Below are 19,225 nucleotides of genomic sequence, written 5' to 3'. Positions count from 1 at the left end.
TTGTAAGGTTTCATAGCACTAGCAAAGAAGGGTTGAACTGCTCACTGCTGTGGCTGTCACAGGTATCGTGGAAGCTTTCTCTGCAAAGCTTCTTGCCGAACATGGTGCCATTCAGTTGTTCGGAGTAACATCATGCTCATACAGACATTCTGGACACACAATGTTCATGACATGTAGAGGCACGCATATTTAGTTTTTCATGGAAACTCGAAGTGTGAAATAAACTGTAATGTTCATTTTTCATGTTTTTGAAAGATGTGAGGTACATTTTCAAGCATATTTTGTCACAAAATGATGTGAAATGAACTGAAAAATGTGAAATAAACTCTTCAACACAAAATTTAGGGTATTTACCAGCGAGAAGTCTGAATTATCCTATGAGTTAAGCAAATCACGGAAAATTGATTAATTCTGCTGTCAATATTTGAGAAGCAAAAATGGATTCCTTTACACAGAAATAAACTTAATACTCTGATTACTACATAAATGTGTTATTAACATATGGTGAAAAAAATTTGCACAAAAAGAAAACGCTGTGGTCAAGGGCAAAAACTCGCAGATGTATTTCGGGTGCTGGTTGGTATACAAGGGTGGTATCTGAACATCAATGAACAAACACATTCACACCGAGTTTGCTGGCCTTGCGACAATTTTGGGGCACTTTCTGCATAGATGGAGCAAATGTTGATGGATCAACATCGTGCGAGCATCTGAGGATCCGTAGGATGAGGGTTGCAACGGTTCGTGGTTGATAATTATTGGCATACACCATCCGCTTTAAATTTGCCCAGAAATCTTCAATGGGCCGCAGTTGGGGAACGTTAGGGGGATTCTGTTCTTTGGATATGTAAGGGATACCTAAGTGCTCCATGGCCGCAAGACTTTGTGCAGCATAATGGCAGCTGGCTAAATCTGGCCAAAAAACAACATTGTCCCCACGATGGTATTCATTGATAAACTGCTTCACTTTAGGCAAAACAGAACTTTACATACTGGTCGGCGTTGAGTGCAAGGCCAGCCTTGAAAAACTGAGGTTTCGACAGTAGGGTGGATCAAAAAACAGTTTTTTTCGAAATTGGTCTGTGGCTAGTGCTTAAAGTTTGTGGTTGATGGTCCTTATAACCCATATAAAATTCCAACTTGATTGGATAATATCTTCAGGTTGCGCTTTTTAGTCAAAATTTTAAATTTTTATGAAAAAGTGTCAAAAATTTGCAATTTTTCCTGATGGTTTCTCGATGTTTCTGGAGTGATTTAATGGCAAAAATTACATATATTGCTTGTATGTTGCTTAATATTAACGATTTAGTGTGTTTGAATCAGGGAAAATGGTTTCTTAGTTTGCCAAAATTCATCAAAAAATGCCAAATATACAGAAATGTTACGGAAGTTGGGTAGGCAATAACCCGCTATAATTACTCGACCCTACCGACTTAAATTTACCAAAAACGATAAGGTAATAGGAAAGGAAGTAAACTGCAGCTCTTAGTTCATCGACTAATCAACTATCCAACACTCACCATGAGGAGGTGGCTGCAATCGAGTGCTGCCTGCCCACCCACCCAGGTAGACTGGCCTATTTAGGTTTTAAAGTCCGCTTTGGTATAAAACTTTGGTAATATTTTCCTGTCCTCCAATCAAGCTCTAATATAGCCATCTCAGGAGTCATAATCACATACAGCAATTGATGCAGCAGTTACATCTTTTACGCACCGTTCCACAGCCTGGCTATGGCACTGCAGGTCAAAAAAAGTCTGCAGTTTTCCTAGGGAATCATCTATTCCTGCTGCGATCTCTTCTAAGTCTTCATTGGTAAGTAAGTGTGCTACTGGAGGCGATGTTATTTCTTCTTTTCCCCAGTGCACTAAATCTGTGTAATCTTTGGCATTAAAGTTAATCACTGGGGGTGCAAATTTTCTAATGGTGTTGTTTGGTTGGCTTTGGCTTTTTCTTGTTTCCACGATCTTCTTCCCTGCGTTTTGACGCACATTTGGGTGACTGTCTGCCAACATACCAACAAGTATGTTTTCTGAATGCCCCAGAAAGCAAGATTTTGAAGATGTTCATAGAGTAAAGTCTTTAAATCGTTTGGTAAGTACTCCATTTTCTGTAATGTTAGCCACAGGTTTTTTGACGTGTCCTTGATAGTTCCATTGCATTTGATGTAAAACCACATGGGAGCGTAAACTTTAACGACAAATTCTGTCAATGTCTTAAGAGCAGGTGATGTATTTGACGTTGCTACATACAGTCGAAGGATGCACCCTGCAAGAGTCAGCCATCAAGCATGGTGAATGGGCCCAGGAAGACACATCGCAAGATCATTTGGACACACTCCACTGTTTGCAGCCTGGCACATTTTATAGAGGTAAGCCTGTTCTGTGCTGAGAACATCAACGTCAATATCAGGAAAAACTGCTTCAATTTTTTCGAACTGGACGATGGGCCGGTCTTGGCAGGTAGACAAGCTCTTTCCTACGTCGCCATGAAATCCCTTCGGGCCGGATGTCTTGCCGTCAATTTTCTCAAAAATGTGTCTTAGGGGCAGTTCATTAGAATGCAATTGACACACAATCCATTGAAGAGGACGCTGAATATATTCTTCTAAACGCCAGATGATGCCGGTGTGCTTCCCCGTGTTCTTCCTCTCTCCGTCGGATCCTATGCACGACAATTCCGTCAAATCTATGCCTTCTTCGCAGAGAAAGTTCTAAATAGCGGCAGTTGCTCCTTCTGCGTCGGCTGTTTTGGACATAACATGGGTAAGGTAGAAGGAACCAGGTTCCTCGATGAGAGAAATATGCTCTTCTTGACAAGTCCGTTGGTACGTTTTTCCAGTCTCTTCACATGTCTCGTTCACCAAAGTAGAATCTTTCCTTCCATCGAAGTACAACAACAAAATTTTCTTGTTCTGGGGACATTGTTGTTCTTGTAGTGTTTGTAGCGTTCGTGAGCGCTGTCGCCTGAAATTGTTTCTGTCTGTAACAATGTTAAATTTCTCCTTTTGAGGTAGTGTTTTATATATATATATCACTCAGAAGACTTGGCGCCAAATGTGCAGCTAGTCTGTCTGACACACATCCCCTCTCATATGCACGCGAAAACAAACTCAGATTGACCCTGGTCTGACTACTTGTTCCTGAGTTAAACTTCTTCTTTTGCGGAATGAATTCTCCATCTTCATCATCGCCAGGTACGTCTTCCTTGTCTTCGACATTTTCAGCTTCGTCCACTTGCCGCACTTCTGACGACGAACGCTCTTCTATACATTTTTCCAAGCTAAGCTGCTCGGTTTCTTTCCTTTTTATTTTTTTTCAGATTTATTTTCGTTGTCGGGATGTCTTCTCTTCCAACGTACATTTCTTTGGTCTGTTCTCTGGTCTTCTAAAAATTCCTTCTACATTTCAGATATTTTGAGAGAGTATTTGGAGGCACTGTAGTTCACACACTTTTCATGTAAGTGTTGGATAGTCGATTAGTCGATGAACTAAGAGCTGCAGTTTACTTCCTTTCCTATTACCTTATCGTTTTTGGTAAATTTAAGTCGGTGGGGTCGAGTAATTATAGCGGGTTATTGCCTACCCAACATCCGTAACATTTCTGTATATTTGGCATTTTTTGATGAATTTTGGCAAACTAAGAAACCATTTTCCCTGATTCAAACACACTAAATCGTTAATATTAAGCAACACACAAGCAATATATGTAATTTTTTGCCATTAAATCACTCCAGAAACATCGATAAACCATCAGGAAAAATTGCAAATTTTTGACATTTTTTCATAAAAATTTAAAATTTTGACTAAAAAGCGCAGCCTGAAGATATTATCCGATCAAGTTGGAATTTTATATGGGTTATAAGGACCATCAACCACAAACTTTAAGCACTAGCCGCAGACAGATTTCGAAAAAAACGGTTTTTCGATCCACCCTATTCGACAGTCCTTTCTCACTCATGGCAAGCCATAGCAACACCTTCTGTGGGAATTTGGTTTTGGCAGCAAAATGCACTGGATCGGGCATGGCAGCAGTTCCAGGATCATAGTAGGTTTTCAGCTGCCACTCATTGCCATCTAGGGTGAAATAAGTCTCATTGTCCATGATACAAATCACTTCATTTGTTGCAGTGAACATTTTTGTCACAAGGGTTCGTAAATGCTGTTTCTGGACAACAACTTGTTGCTCCGTCACTTTTGACATAGTTTTTCGTTTATATCTCCATATCCCCATCTTCTGTAATGCTTTCTTCACTGTGTTTTTATCACACTGAAACCTCCTACCAAGCTCACAGTAGGATTTTGCCACCTTACCTGCAGTAACACGTCGCAGTTGTTGCAACACTCAGGGTTCATTTAACTTCGACTTCCGTCCACTGCCAGGCTTTCTTTCCACATTGATTCCCTTCTCCAATTGTGACACAATATTATAAATATACGACGGGAAAATCCTACACGTTGAAAATGTTTCACAAGCTCGGACTTTCAAACATCACGATTCTCTGTCCAATATTGCACGATCATTTTCCGATGGTCGTCTTCTTTCAGCTCCATACTGACTTGTTTTTCCACCAACCTTCTCTTGCTCTTCACACCACACAACTGGTAGAAGTACAATCCAACACAGCTCAAATGGTGTGTCAGTGTTAAATATTGCCAGTTCCGCAGGGTTGCAAACTTTGTGCAAATTTTTTTCACCATACGTTAGAAGGGAAATTTTGTGTAATAAGTGTACTTTAAAATCAAATTTACGGTTTTATTTTAACACCGAAATGACATTTTATTTTTTGCTTTTGATCCTGAAATGTGCCTAGTTTTTATACCACAATCTTGATTTTTATTCACCATAAACATGTGGCCCTAGTGATATGACAAAGCAAATGGCAATATATGTTGTATTTATGAAATAAAGTGGGTGTAAAGTGGCTTATGGCCTACTCTGTAAACTAACTAAACTTCGCAGCACAACAGCCTTTTAAGGGACACAGCACATGCCCTTCTGTTTCAAACATAAGAAAATACTAACCATAAGTTCTATTTCACCATCCTTAATGCTCGATCCACCCTGCGCTCTATCGGTGAGAACAGCAACTTCTCTCTTATCCTTTCCTCTCATAAGGATGCGGGATGTGACAGGATAATAGTTTGCAGATACAGGTTCCGAGATGTTGACGCTCCATGTGGGTCTGTAGTTACGTTTACGCTGCAGCAGTTCCCGTCCGTTGGAGTCCGTGTAGAAAATGCCTTCGGTCTGCAAGTCTGTTGTGAACTTGCTGATAACTTCTTTACCAACATCATCACTGCATAGAAATCAGTTACGTACATTAGTAGGGACAAAAAAGAGGATTGGATCAATTTTGCCATACTGATTTCAATCTCTCTTAGAAATGTGGCACCTCCACATTATCCTATTGTTGGTCTATCACAAAAAAAAAAAAAAAAAAAAAAAAAAAAATAATAATTTGGCCGCAAAACCTGCACACCTAAACTGATTGCTAACATTTTTAATAATATCTCAAGTGACAAGTGCACATTCAACTTTTTACTGGTTTTATGTAGAAAGTGTTGTTTTCAAATCATTGTCAATTTAAATAAATATACAATATGGTGAAATATTAATGAACTTGCAATGTACTGCAAGATGCTTCGGAAGATAATTTTATCCAGATGGTACATACTTTAAATGCAAATTATAATATACAAACATATTTATCTTAAATATAACAGCACTACTATACCTACTACAGTGAAATCTCAGTTATATGTTTTATGGGGGACAGAAGGGTAAAAACGTATACCTGAGAAAACGTATTATTGAAATATAATTAAAATGGTAAAATTAAGTACACAAAGGAAGAACAGGAGTACCACATATACACCAAAGTTTGCTGTATTGCAATAATCTGTTCTAAATTGTTATTGTAAATTCACGAGAAATAGACATTGAAGGCACCGGGGACTGAAAGGGCTACAAGCAAGGTTTACCGCTTGATCCATTCATGGCCGTGTGCACGAACGAAGTTCAAATTTTAAACTCGGATCGGGAAAGGATCACTGGAAAATTCCACTGCACGAAGATGGTTCAACACTTGATCACGATCTAAGAACATCAAAACGAGTTTATCTTCTGATCGGCCATTCGCGACTGTTTTGGTGTGTGATCCTGGTTCACGATACTGACGCTTCGACTGCAGGCAGTTGTTTTTTAATATAAAAAGAGCGGAAAGTGATATCGAGGGCATGCAAACGCTAGAGATGTTGAATGTACAATGCTGATAATTTGAGACCTATGTAAACTAAAAACTGCTAAAATAATAATAATTTGTGGTTCTGTGGTGCAAAGTCGTAATGTTTATAAATACTGTACTTTCTATCCCAGAACACAAAACATATATAAATGTTATATATTACATTCAAGGTAAATTAGAACAGAGCAATGTTTACGATATTGCTACATGGTGTTGGACAGATGATTGTATAAATTTACGAAAATACATGTTATTGGCTATTTACATGACACGACAATATAAATATATAAGAATTAAGAATTGAAAAATTCAAATACTTACCACAGTACAGTAATAATAGAAATAATAATAATATATTTTTATTTGAGCGGACAAGGTTCAGCGTATGCTGTTCTCTCTAAATCGAATGAATTCGTACGGTTTTAAAGTCCCAAAGAAGAAGGTTCCATGCTTTCTCCTTCTCCTTTTGTGTTGTGCCGTCAGTTCTTTTTTAATATTATTATATTTTTTAAACTCCACTACATCTTTGTACATAATCACAAAGTTGATTAGTACATCTCTCAAATTCAGAGAAGTTTGCAGCCCGAATTATTTTCTTCTCCTACATGTTGATACTTTAACACATCACATTACTCTATGGGGTTCTTGATTGTCATTTGTTTTAGCCAACCTCGAATCAGTTGAAAGGAATCTCCTGAACGTCGTTATTCGCTGGTGCAATGCAAATCTTTAAACCAAGTTCATTTAGAGTGAGTAGTGTAATCATATTCCTTCAAACCAACACTTGGTATGAGGCCTATTATTTTTATTAATTTAAGCACAGTGGAAAACCTATTTTGACGATGTTTTTGTTGATTTTATACTATTGCAAATCTGTGTTTTTTCACCTCACACTTGGTACGAGTGTCATAATTTCTTACAAGTTAAATTACGTTAACACCCACACCCACACCCACCTACACGTTATGCAACAAGTTATTATGCAATGTTTACGCAATATTATGATGACTCGTATCCAGTATGTTGTTGGTTATGACGTAATGCGATGATGTGTTGTCTTCTGATTGACTTACTGTTCCAGATGTTTTCATCCGTGCTTAGGTTATTTAAAGGGTTTTCGCATTACAGATCAGTCAGTATCATGGGTGTGTTTGAAGAGTACGGATGTGTTGTTGCAGTGCTCCTCATAAGTTTTTTGTTAAAAGTTAAGTATTTAATTTATTTTAAAGCTACATACTATTTTATTATTTTAAGTTTAAAAGTGTATCAAGTGATTTTTTTCATAGTAATTTCGATCAGCTTGAGTTTTGATATGATCAGATGTTACTTGTTGTCTCCGGAAATTCTGTATAAATAACATAGCTGAAAATTTTATCGTAATAGCTACAACTATTTTATTTTGAAGGTGGTTCAAGTCGTTTTTCATACAGATTGAATTTTGACTTGATTGTGCGTTTTGTATTTTTATCCGAGAAAATTAATATATAAATACCGAGAAACTTCTATTTAAATAATACCTCGTGAAAATGACAACTCGCATAACCGACTTACCACTCAAACTGCTGCACAAGATTTTTGCGTACACATTCGACGGAGGTGAGGATGTCGCGAGGCTCGTCGACTTAAGCAAAATAGCACCTGAATTAAGTCCACCGTGCGAGATGATTCTTATGGACAATCTTCGCAAAATAAGCGGTATGAAAAACTTGCAGAATCCAGATTCTCTTTTTCGGGCTGCAGGCAAATAGTTGGCCGATAGGATGGACGAGCTTCATGAGGCGAGGGAAGGAAGGAGACGATATACGGACGATTGGTATGAGTCAAACACGGAAACAGACAGCATCATCACACATCGCATTGTCTGAGGTGCGAACTTTCTTCCTAACCTCGCATGATATATAAATAAAATATCATCACCATGAAACCCAAAGGTGTCGTCTATCAGGTACCATAGGCGGACCTCAAATCTCTCTGAGCTCTTGATGGATTGCTCACAACTAAATTTTCACACCTAGTCAGAAAAAGTTTTTTTTTTTTTTTTTTAACCTCAGTGATAGCTTTTCATGATGATTTTTTTGTGCGTTCAACGGTGCAACTAAATTTTCGCACCTCATGCCACGATCATTCCAAACATTCCCCGAGTGTGTGTGTAGAGATTGACGTGACGTTGACCTGTTAAGAATGTCACATCAATAATACTAGCTTGGGAATGTCATGGCCTTCTTTTTTCTATATAAAAAAAGAGAGAGAGGGTCATGTAACTTGTGGTTTGCTTGGCTAAGGGGAATTTCCTGAAATTTTTTTCCATTCTAAATATTCCTGTCCGAGTGTGTGTGTGTAGAGATTGATGCGCTTATGTATGTGTGTAAACATTAAGGCATTGTCTTGTTAAGAATGTTACATCAATAAAATTGTCTTGGGAATGTTATGCCCTTCTTCTTTCTCTATAAAAAAGAGAGGGTCATGTGATTTGGGCTGATTGGTTGGCTAAGGGGAATTTCCCGATTACTAGTTTTGTCACGAGAATTCTTTGCATTCCAAACATTCCTAAGTGTAGAGATTGATGTACTTACAGCTATGTGTGGGCATTAACTTGTTAAGAATGTCACATCAATAATACTGGCTCGGGAATGTCATGACCCCTCCCCCTGTGACGAAGTTACGTGAATTGGTGTCTGCATGTGTAGTACTACGTTCTGGAGCGGTGTAGTGTGTAGTGTATGGTTACATGGTACGTGCTAACTAATCAAATAGGAAAATAGTTCGACCTAAAAGAGATGAGTGGAGAAGGTTACATAATTTAGAACTACATAATTAAATCAAGAAGACTTAGGTGGGCAGGCTATGTGGTATGAATGGGAGAGGAAAGAGGAGTTTACAGGATTCTTGTTGGGAAACCTGATGGTAAGAGACCTATAGGAAGGACAAGACGAAGATGGAAGGACAACATTGAGATGGACCTAAAGGAAATCGGTAGGGATGGAAAAAGAGTATATAGATCTTTCTCAAGATAATGACAGATGGAAGGCCTGTATTGCTGCAGCTACGAACCTTTGGGTTTAAGAAGGCTAGAGAGTTAGTTAGTTAGTTATGAAAGCACATGCCACTATAAAAAAATACAATCCCTGGCATAGAATGAACTTTTAAAAAATGAAATTTATTTCCACATAATGAACCTCAACCTATACAATTGTATATTTTTTTTAATCTGCAGTATTTAAATTAAACAGACTTAAATAAGAATTGGGAGTATGTACATAATAGAATAGAATCAACAGTTAAATAATATATAAACCAAGAAAAAAGTAAGCAATGGTTCGCATAACCTAATAGAAATAGACTTAGGTGGTTAAAGAACAGCATGTTTAGAAGTAACAAAAAAAAAAAAAAGAATTACTTGAAAAGTAAAATTAACGCAATTGAAATAAAAATATCAGAGGTACAAATGAATTTAGAAAGGGGTGGCAACCTAAAGTAAACTTGATGAAAAATGGCTGACTATTTTAAATATTTTCCTGTAGTTTACGGTTATTACAAGCATAAGAAAACAGTTTTTTTTTTCTTTTCTTTGTAACGTTTCAGGAGAACACACGCTCCTTTCATCAGACATTTATTTTCATTTTGACTAAAGATACAGTTATAACAATGGTTAGTAATTTTTAAACAAAAAGAATCTGTTATATAATGGATGTTGTCAATGTTACATTGTTGTAATATAGCAACTTAACTGTGAAAAAAGCAGTCTATTTTTTTTTTTTTTTTTTTTTATGAATCCCAAATATCATCAGGTAATTCAAATTCATCATTGTTTTCACAAAGTCTCTTGATGTTTTCTGTTACATTAAATTTTAAAGATGGTGGCTTACTCCATTTGTGAAAAAGAAAACTCCACACTGGATCTATGTTACCATTTTCATTATTTAATTTATTCCAGTGTTCTTCTGCAATGAACGAGGCTTCCCAGACATTCAACTCTGTGTTTCCCGTTAATCTTTTTAAAACCCTTCTCTTTTTAATAATAATAAAAAAAAAAAAAAATAGACTGCTTTTTTCACAGTTAAGTTGCTATATTACAACAATGTAACATTGACAACATCCATTATATAACAGATTCTTTTTGTTTAAAAATTACTAACCATTGTTATAACTGTATCTTTAGTCAAAATGAAAATAAATGTCTGATGAAAGGAGCGTGTGTTCTCCTGAAACGTCACAAAGAAAAAAAAAAACTGTTTTCTTATGCTTGTAATAACCGTAAACTACAGGAAAATAATTCTATCATGCAAGCAATGCGTACATACAAGAAAAACTACTATTTTAAATAGATGGAAGAATTGTTTTAATGACTTTTTACATGTTCATGTAGGAGATAAATCAGAAATAAATGAAGCAGAAGCTATAGTTCCAGAAACTAACTTCATTGAAGTTAAAGATGCTAAAAAGATAAAATTATTGGAATTTGGAATACCTAAGAATCTTGTTAATATGTCTGACAAATGTACAATTCATGATGGATTAAAAAAAGAAGATGTATTATCTCCATTGCTTTTTTAATTGTGCCTTAGAAATATGCTGTTAGGAAGGTAAAAGAAACTAACGAAGTACTGTGACTCAACTGTTAGCATATGCAGATGATGTAAATACAATTAAGAATAATGCTAAAATATTTTTTAAAAGCAAGTAAAGAGAAAAGTACAGGCCGAAACTAACTTGTTTGATCTAGTTTCCAAATTTAAGTAATACTTACAAATGAAAATGATATTAAAGAGGAAATAAAAAAAGAAGGCTTAATGCATGTTATTTTTCTCTGGCTTCTCGTTTAATATCTAAGAAACTAAAAGTTAAAATATACAACAACAGTAATTTTGCCTGTGGATGCGAAAACTTGATCCCTTGCATTGACATTGAGAGTATTTGAAAATAAGATTCTTAGGAAAATATTTTAGCCTTAAAGGGATGAAGAAACAAGTGAATGGAGAAGGTTACATAATTTAGAAGTACATAATTTATGTTAATTTCCAAGTATTATTAGATTGATGATTAAGTCACGAATACTTAGGTGGGCACGAATGAGAAAGGAATAAAGGAGATTTTACAGGAATCTTGTTGGAAAACCTAATGCTAAAGGACCAAAACGAAGATTGAGATGGACCTAAAAGAAATCTGTAAAGATGGAATAGAATATACATAAATTTTGCTCAGAATAAGGACAAATTGAGCTGTAACCATGAATTTTCGGATTCAAGAAGGCTAGAGAATTAATTAATTATTTAATATTTAATGTAATATGGTTTCACATATTTTTAAAAAAAAACAAAGGTAGTAACATGGTATTCATACTGACAAGATAATTTCTACAAAACTTATTTTCCTCGTAAGTTTACTAATAGCAGTTACATTCTTGTGACATGTTTGACTAATAGCGAAGATGAGGATGACAGTACATTCCATCGTTTCTATATAAACGTTTCAACGTACGTTTATCCCCACCAACCGCCCCTTGGGCACACCACTGTGCAGGGGTATTCACGAAGCAGTCTTTTTTTTAATGCAGCTATCTGGATACGAAACATTGCTCGTGAGTCCCTTACAATACAATAATCTTTCCCCTTTCTGTAGCTTGGTTCAGTAATAAGCAAGCTGCTGACTAAAAAAAAAAATGTATGTGGTAGTTCAGCTCTTCTTCGTCTTCAACAAGTGCTTTATCTTTAAAAAGCACAGAACATTCTATTCTGCCACCTGCGTGATGGTGGCAGTCAGTCTGGAGGGAGGCTGCTACTGGCGCCAGTGTTATGTCTAGCTCTTCCAAAGCAGTCCCTTGCCTAAATTGCTTCTGACAGCAATGACTCATCTAACATAAAGGATGCAATTTTTCGTTCTTGTCTTGCCTTCTGATAAACAAAACCTTAACTCTTATCTTGCAGATAACACAAGACTAATTCTTTTGAACACTAGAGTCAGTGGCGTGCCAAGCATTTAACAGGGAGGGGGTACGTATACATTTATTTTTTGCCTCCCTGATGGAGTCATTGTTTTGTAATCAATGGGTTCTGAGTTAGATACCCAGTGGAGGTACTTTAAACTGTAGGTCCAGTCCCGATTAGCCTTCTGTGCATAAAGTGTACTTAAAACCTTTAGCGGACGGAGCCTCGCGTGCCTGTATTCCCGTTGAAGCCAGCACCTTTGTAAGTGAGTGCTTTTCAAACATGCCGCTAGTACAAAAAAATCGTAGCTAGAGAACTAATTGTCGTAGAGAGAAGGAAATTGTTTTTTTTTTTCTTCTTCTTAAACACTTGGATTTAACGGACGTAACATTTACACATTGTGCCTCCCAATAATTTGGGTTAACCAAATTTCGAGGGAACCACGACAAAAGACCACTGCATGAGAATATGTAATGCTTGTGCCGCAACCTCGAAACAAATGTAATAAAACGGAAATCATGGCATTCGGAAATTTTGCGTAATTACGGAATTTCACTTCTAATGTCGGCTCTATGAATGTTGGATGGACCAAATTTTGAGGGACACACAATAAAATACCAATCTATGAGCATATGTAATGCTCCCACCGCAAATTTGAAAAAAAGATGGAAATTACGACGTTCAAAAATTTTGCAAAATTACGGAAAAATTCAAACTTTCGGATTTTGCCCCCGCTTTCCCCCTGGACTCTTAATTGTCGGAAGTTACTTAAAATGTTGCTTTTTGTTCATTCTTACATTTAGGATTTAATTTTTTTAAAAAGATGCAGTGGTTGAGCAATTATAGTTCGATTTATCTGCGATTTTGTTTTGCATAATAAAAAGTACTGCAACATCTCTGTCTTCAACAACCGTATTATCTTTAAATATGACTATAATGATACCCAGCTAAACTAACCCCCCACCCCCTTGCAGGCCACTGTCGACTCCCCCTCCGTTTCTTCAGCTTGTTTGTAATGTTTATGACAGGCTGGCAAGTGTGGCACCCAAAAGCAGGATTATTTAGCACAGGCCAATCTTGTTCAAGGGTGCATAGCCCCTCCCCTTCTCTCCGATTCAAGCGACAAAAATAGAATTCCAAGTCGAGAGTCTGGTCCCATGTTTGCATCTCATAAGAAAACCTGTATGGTAACGGGTGGCAGATGTTATCATCACGGAAATCTTGAACTCCAACAGCAGCATTCTCTCCAGCAAGCAGAGTTAAAAACGTATAACTGGAAAAATTGTATATCTGAAAATTGTATAACTGAAATATAATAGCACGCAGCAACGTACTATCGCGAAACGTATAATTGCAATTTCACTCTACTAACATAATACAATTGTTACTACAATTTCCTCTACTTCAGGACACACACACTTATGCAAAAAATAACAGTATGAACATCAATAACTAATGCTAAGTGTGCATTAATCAGGAATGCATTCGTAGTAACTCTGATCAATATACTGTTATGTGCCTGAAGGGCCGAACCCAATGATAAACATAGGGAGAAACAGTTGGCGAAAACAACGATAGATGGCAGCGTGAGTGGAAAAACGGAAAGTAAATTACTAATGAACTAGGAGGACCCGGAAAGTGATTAAAATTAGACAAAACAAATAAAAGATAATGAGTAAAGATTAAATCGTTGTAAATAGAGAATAACAAACATAAAGGAAGCGCAATGATCGACATAATCCTCATAAGCTGTACATATAGGAGATTAAAGAAGTCAAGCAGCTGATTCAATCTGCATCTTTTCTGTCTGGCGAGAAGGAAACTTCTCGTTACAATTTTGGTTGTTCCCCCTGGTGGCGCTATATCAATATTTGTCGCCCCAAAGCACTACAGTTGCACTATTTGCATTAGTCGCACTGGCTCAAAGGCAGCGCCGATATAACCACAATCCTTGGTTGTCCCTTTGGTTGTTATCTTGCTGGCGCTATATCAATATTTGTCGCCCCAAAGTACATTGAATATTGATAGTTATATTTGGGCTTCATGCCAAAGAAGAAGTTAATCCTTTCATAAGAAGAAAGAAGAAGTTAATCTTTCTGCATAAGAAAAGAGGAGAAGAAGTTAATCCTTTCCTAGAAGAAAGAAGAAGTTAATCTTTCTGCATAAGAAAAGAGGAGAAGAAGTTAATCCTTTCCTAGAAGAAAGAAGAAGTTAATCCTTTCCTAGAAGAAAGAAGAAGTTAATCCTTTCCTAGAAGAAAGAAGTAGTTAATCTTTGCATAGAATAAAGAAGAACAAGTTAATCCTTTCGAAGAAGTAGTTGTTACCTTTCCATAGAAGTTACCTTTCCACAGAAGAAGAAGTTACCTTTCCACAGAAGAAGAAGTTACCTTTCCACAAAAGAAGAAGATAATCTTTCCCCAAAAGAAGAAGATAATCTTTCCAAAGAAGAAAGAAGAAAATTTCTGTATAAAATTTTAATGCATATAATCGTTGTATCGTGGAAGTTTCAGAATATATATTTTCGTTATTTATATCCATTGGCTGCTGTTTGATTCACATTCCAAAGAAAAGAACCCATAACCCTAGAGATTAGCCTTGGTATACAGAGTGCACCCAAAAGACAGGTGGCAATACCTTTTGCTGCATGAACTAATAATATTATTGCAAGGCCATATAAAAGAATTATTGTACAGTAGAACGATTTTTGCGGATAATCAAACATGTGTTTACTTAACGAAGAAAAGCACGTACAGTACAGGTTTATTTTATACATACAGTACACAGTACTATAGCCTGACAAGTTAAGTCCCGATATGCGCAGATCGCTGTGGAGCACTTCCTATTACGTCCCCACCACTCTTCTACTCACTGGTCTGGCGTTGAGAATACCAGTGGTGCCAATTCAGCAAAATTAATCTAAAACAAATATGACAAACAATTTTCACTGTTTAGCGTGACGGTGCATGCAGGCTCCTATTATATCGGTGGTTCATTTTATTTAATCCGGCCTTTGAAAAAGCGTGCGGTGCGCCGATCGTAAACTGTTATTATTAATAACCGAGTGGGGTGGTGGTTCGTTTGTTTATCGTACAACAATCACTACGAGAAAGCAATCTGATAACACGCTTGCCTGTGTTCTTTTCTAAAGCATTGAAATGTTCATGCTCTTTACTCTTGGCTGCAAGATTCTTACTTTGAAAGAGATGGACTTATGGACGAGCGTGTAGATGAACTGACAATTAGACTTGGTGAAGCCAATTCAGACACGGACACAGATTCATCGGTAGACACAGACTCGGATGAGTGGGAGAGTGAAACTGAAGAAGGAGAACTGGAAAACATTTAGAAGGTGAGCTCAGTTCTATCGTTTATATATTTTTCATTTTTCTATCGTTTTATTTCATACATTTCTTATGCTGGTAAGAAATATCCCTAATATAACTTAATTCATTTAAGGTTTAAAGGGAAAATATCAAAATGTATTTAGAATTTAGCGTAATCAATAGGTAGCGTAGGTGACGGGATACTAATTCATGCCTTTCACATTCAAATTTCATTGAAAATTCTCAGACGATTTCCGCTCCCTCCAGGTTGCAACACTGCGAACGAACATCGCCGCAGACAATGGAGTGGGGAAATGTGATGTGAGGTGCGCAAACAATGGATTGCAGCATCTTGTTTTTAAACTTGTCAAGTTATACATATGTATATAGTAAAAGAAAACAAAAGACATGAGAAAATGAGAAAACACTACATATACACTACAAAACAGAATATATGTACAGTACTTGCACAAATTACAGTACTGTACCTGTACTGTGTTAAAAAAACTAAAATATATCTAGATCCAATGTACAATTGAAGAAATTGCTTAAATTTGTTCAAAAACAATCTTGTTTTTTTGAGTGCGGATAACTGACGTTGCGGATAAATGACGTTCTACTGTATTTACAAATACCTACAAGTCTTATTCGATCTGTTAAAATACAGTAGAACCTCGATTTTATATATTGTTCCACTTAATACATTTTCGCAACTTATAAATTCATAAATTCATTGAACACTAGATTACATTTTATTGAATTTGCAAAAGCAACTACCATGGTACCTCACATATACTACTGAAGCTCAAAAATGTATAAAATTTGGGTTCTACTGTCATTATGTTTATATATAATAACAAAAATATAATCACCCCTCTGGTATTGGTCCTACAAGCCACTCAAATTCCACATGGTTTTGTCCTTTGTAAACTCTAACAACCTGGCTTACCCATTCAGAAAATATTTGGTGCACTTCCTCCACCAGAGCACCTGAGAACAAAAGATTACTTTATTGACAATTCCTAATGCATAAATATGAATTATAACAAAGAACATAAGTTTATCATTACAAGGGAAAAGAATGTTTAATGCTCCAGTACTACAGTTTGAAAATGGGCTTCACACTAGTGATGTGTCTCCACTGGAAATAGAACTTGAGATCCATTCTACTTAACAAGCAACTGTAAATGTTTAAACACCTACGACTCAACATATACTGGCAGACCTTGACATGCACAAATATGACATGTAGAAAAAAATAAGGACTAAACCAATAAGAAATTTTGGCCAATAACAATAAAGTAATGGCATAAAATTTATCACACTGATATTCTACTGATCCGATATAAAACTGCAAGTGTTTCATGAAGAACATGAATGGTTTAACTTCCTTAATTAAAATTAACCTCCTCAATTACCATACTGTAGTAAGTAGGTTATTGCAATGTAATTTGCTCTGAACAAAAAACTGCATGTGTAGACGTTTACTTTACAGAACTAGAGCATACGAATTATGTGTTTATATCTTTAAAAATAATAAAATGACAAAATTTTTACACTAAAGTAAGTAAAAGATAAGTAAAATTATTGGTATTTAGATTTACCATTAAATCACTACATCAATATGCCTATCTGTTGATATTGATCAAGTGCAGATTAATATTCCTCTCCCTAAAACAAATTTGACTTTCGTTATATATGAATTGTTGATGAGATGATGGTGTCACTGTCAGAAACAGTACTGAAAATCGTTTTCTGGAATACCTTACAGAAATGTTGTCATGTTACATTGCCAGGAATGCCAGCAAATCTTTGCCTCTTCAGGCCATTTTTAATTTTCGGAAGACAAAAATCACAGTGGGTTAAGTGAGGCAAATAAGGTCAACGGTTCATTTCTCTAATGGACTTCTTATCCAAAAGTAATGCTGTAATGTATCATGTGCAGGGGCACTGTCATGGTGGAGAACAGATTCCCTGTACTCTTGCCAGCATTTCCAAGTAACACTGGTACTGTTTGGTCTTGTGAAACACATTCATAGTGAACTATCTCTTGGTGATTAAAGAAACACACAAGCATGTTTTCTCCTGCAGAGGTGAATTCTGAGTTTTCTACTGCATGCTCTGGTGTTTTGTGTCCAGGTTGTATTGAAAACACATTTCATCACTGGTAATATCTATGAAACACTGCTGCACTGTGTAAAAGATCAGAAGAAATGTGTTCGTAGACATTGTTTCTGGTCATCTGTCGAGATTCCAGACACAATCCTTGAGGATTTTTTCTCCACCAACAGTATACCCAAGACTTCAACCACTACTATTTTCTCTGCTGCTCAGGAATGAACAACTCACTTGGTATGTGACTCATGTAAACAAGTTGGAGCATATCCAAAAGTGCTTGAGTACATGAATGTTTTGATTCAACAACACTATGGCCTTTATGGGAATTAAATTGTCACACCTGGTGCATCAATTTTTATTTACACTGGAAATAACAGAACTATCTGTTTTAACACAATAAAAGTAAAAGCTGTAGCACAAGTTAGTTGCATGTTTAATGGGAATGAAAAATATTTTCTCCCAGCCCAAGGCACGCAATGGCATCATCTACTTACAAATAAGTTTGCTTTAATCCACTTTATCTTCAGATAGGCTAATAGGGATTGGATCCATAGTTTATATAGAATCCGAACCACTATGCCTCTATAACAATAACCTGTGGGGCAACAGCCCATGGAGGCTAGGGCCTACCTACCGACTGCCTGCCTTACTCCCACCTGCCGAGGTGGGAGATCATCCAACCAATTACGGGGTGACGTGCAGTCTGCACGACGACCCCCCCCCCTTGTCATCGTAGGTTTCCTGACTGGGTTACGCTACTCATTCTTAGCTCCCCAATTTCCTCCGATTGATGTGTGGCCACCGGTTTCATACACAGGCCGAAATCTTATGAGAAAAGTTACTACGCTTTCCCCAGGATATTTTAACCTGCAAGCGTCCATAGTCGGAGTCCAAAGCATGACGCCTTAGACTGCATGGGCATGGTGCGGTACATGTGTGTCTACCTGCAACAACTACTGAAATCCAAAAATCTTAACAAATTTTCTGACCAATTTTTGACTATACTTATATACTTACCTTTGTACACTTCACACTTAGCAGAGTTTGATATTAGCATTGGTTCTGTTCCATTTGGTCTGAAGATGTAAGCTCCTGATGCCCTGAATTCATCTTTGGTATTATTCCCTTCTGCTCCAATATAGTAATAGAAGTTCTGCTCAAATAGGACCTTCAATCCATCACCATTTGTAACTGACTTGATAAGACCAGTTGTTTTGCTAATCTGCACTTTCAACTTCTGAAAACATGTGTTAATGATAAAAAAAATAGAGTCTGAATTGGCATGTAAGAAATTTAACTATAATTTATACTGTTTCTTATAGGTTAAAATATGAATGAATGAATGATTGCTAAACAACATACGCCTAATATAAATTATAAATACTGAACATTAAAACTTTCAGAAAATCCTTATTTAAAAAAGTTCATGTTTGCCACACACGAAAATACCCATTTGTTGTTGGAAACATAAGAGTAACTTGTGTATATACTATACATTTAAAGAAATGAATATGTCATTTGTTATAAATAATACAGAAGAGCACTTCTGCTCAGAAGACAGATTGTTAATGTATTGTGTAAAAAACAAATGCTATGAACCAGAAATATAAATAT

At 36.5% G+C, this 19,225-nt stretch overlaps 1 protein-coding gene across 1 annotated transcript in view; it reads right to left on the bottom strand.

Annotated features, from left to right (window-relative positions):
* Positions 1-19,225, bottom strand: part of LOC145994822 (lysosomal alpha-mannosidase-like) — an 82,175-nt gene that overhangs the window by 14,597 nt on the left and 48,353 nt on the right. The window contains exons 12-14 of the mRNA XM_083131142.1: positions 18,629-18,848; positions 16,366-16,483; positions 5,023-5,296 (exon numbers count right to left, since the gene is read on the bottom strand). Of these exons, the coding sequence (XP_082987268.1) occupies positions 5,023-5,296; positions 16,366-16,483; positions 18,629-18,848 (612 nt within the window). The remainder of the gene's footprint in view (positions 1-5,022; positions 5,297-16,365; positions 16,484-18,628; positions 18,849-19,225) is intronic.

This window comes from Lepisma saccharinum, chromosome 11 (genome assembly GCF_977018435.1).
Source record: "Lepisma saccharinum chromosome 11, izLepSacc3.1, whole genome shotgun sequence".
NCBI lineage: Eukaryota > Metazoa > Arthropoda > Insecta > Zygentoma > Lepismatidae > Lepisma > Lepisma saccharinum.
The sequence above is the reverse complement of the archived record's forward strand: the minus strand, read 5'-3'. Positions and strand labels throughout refer to the sequence as shown.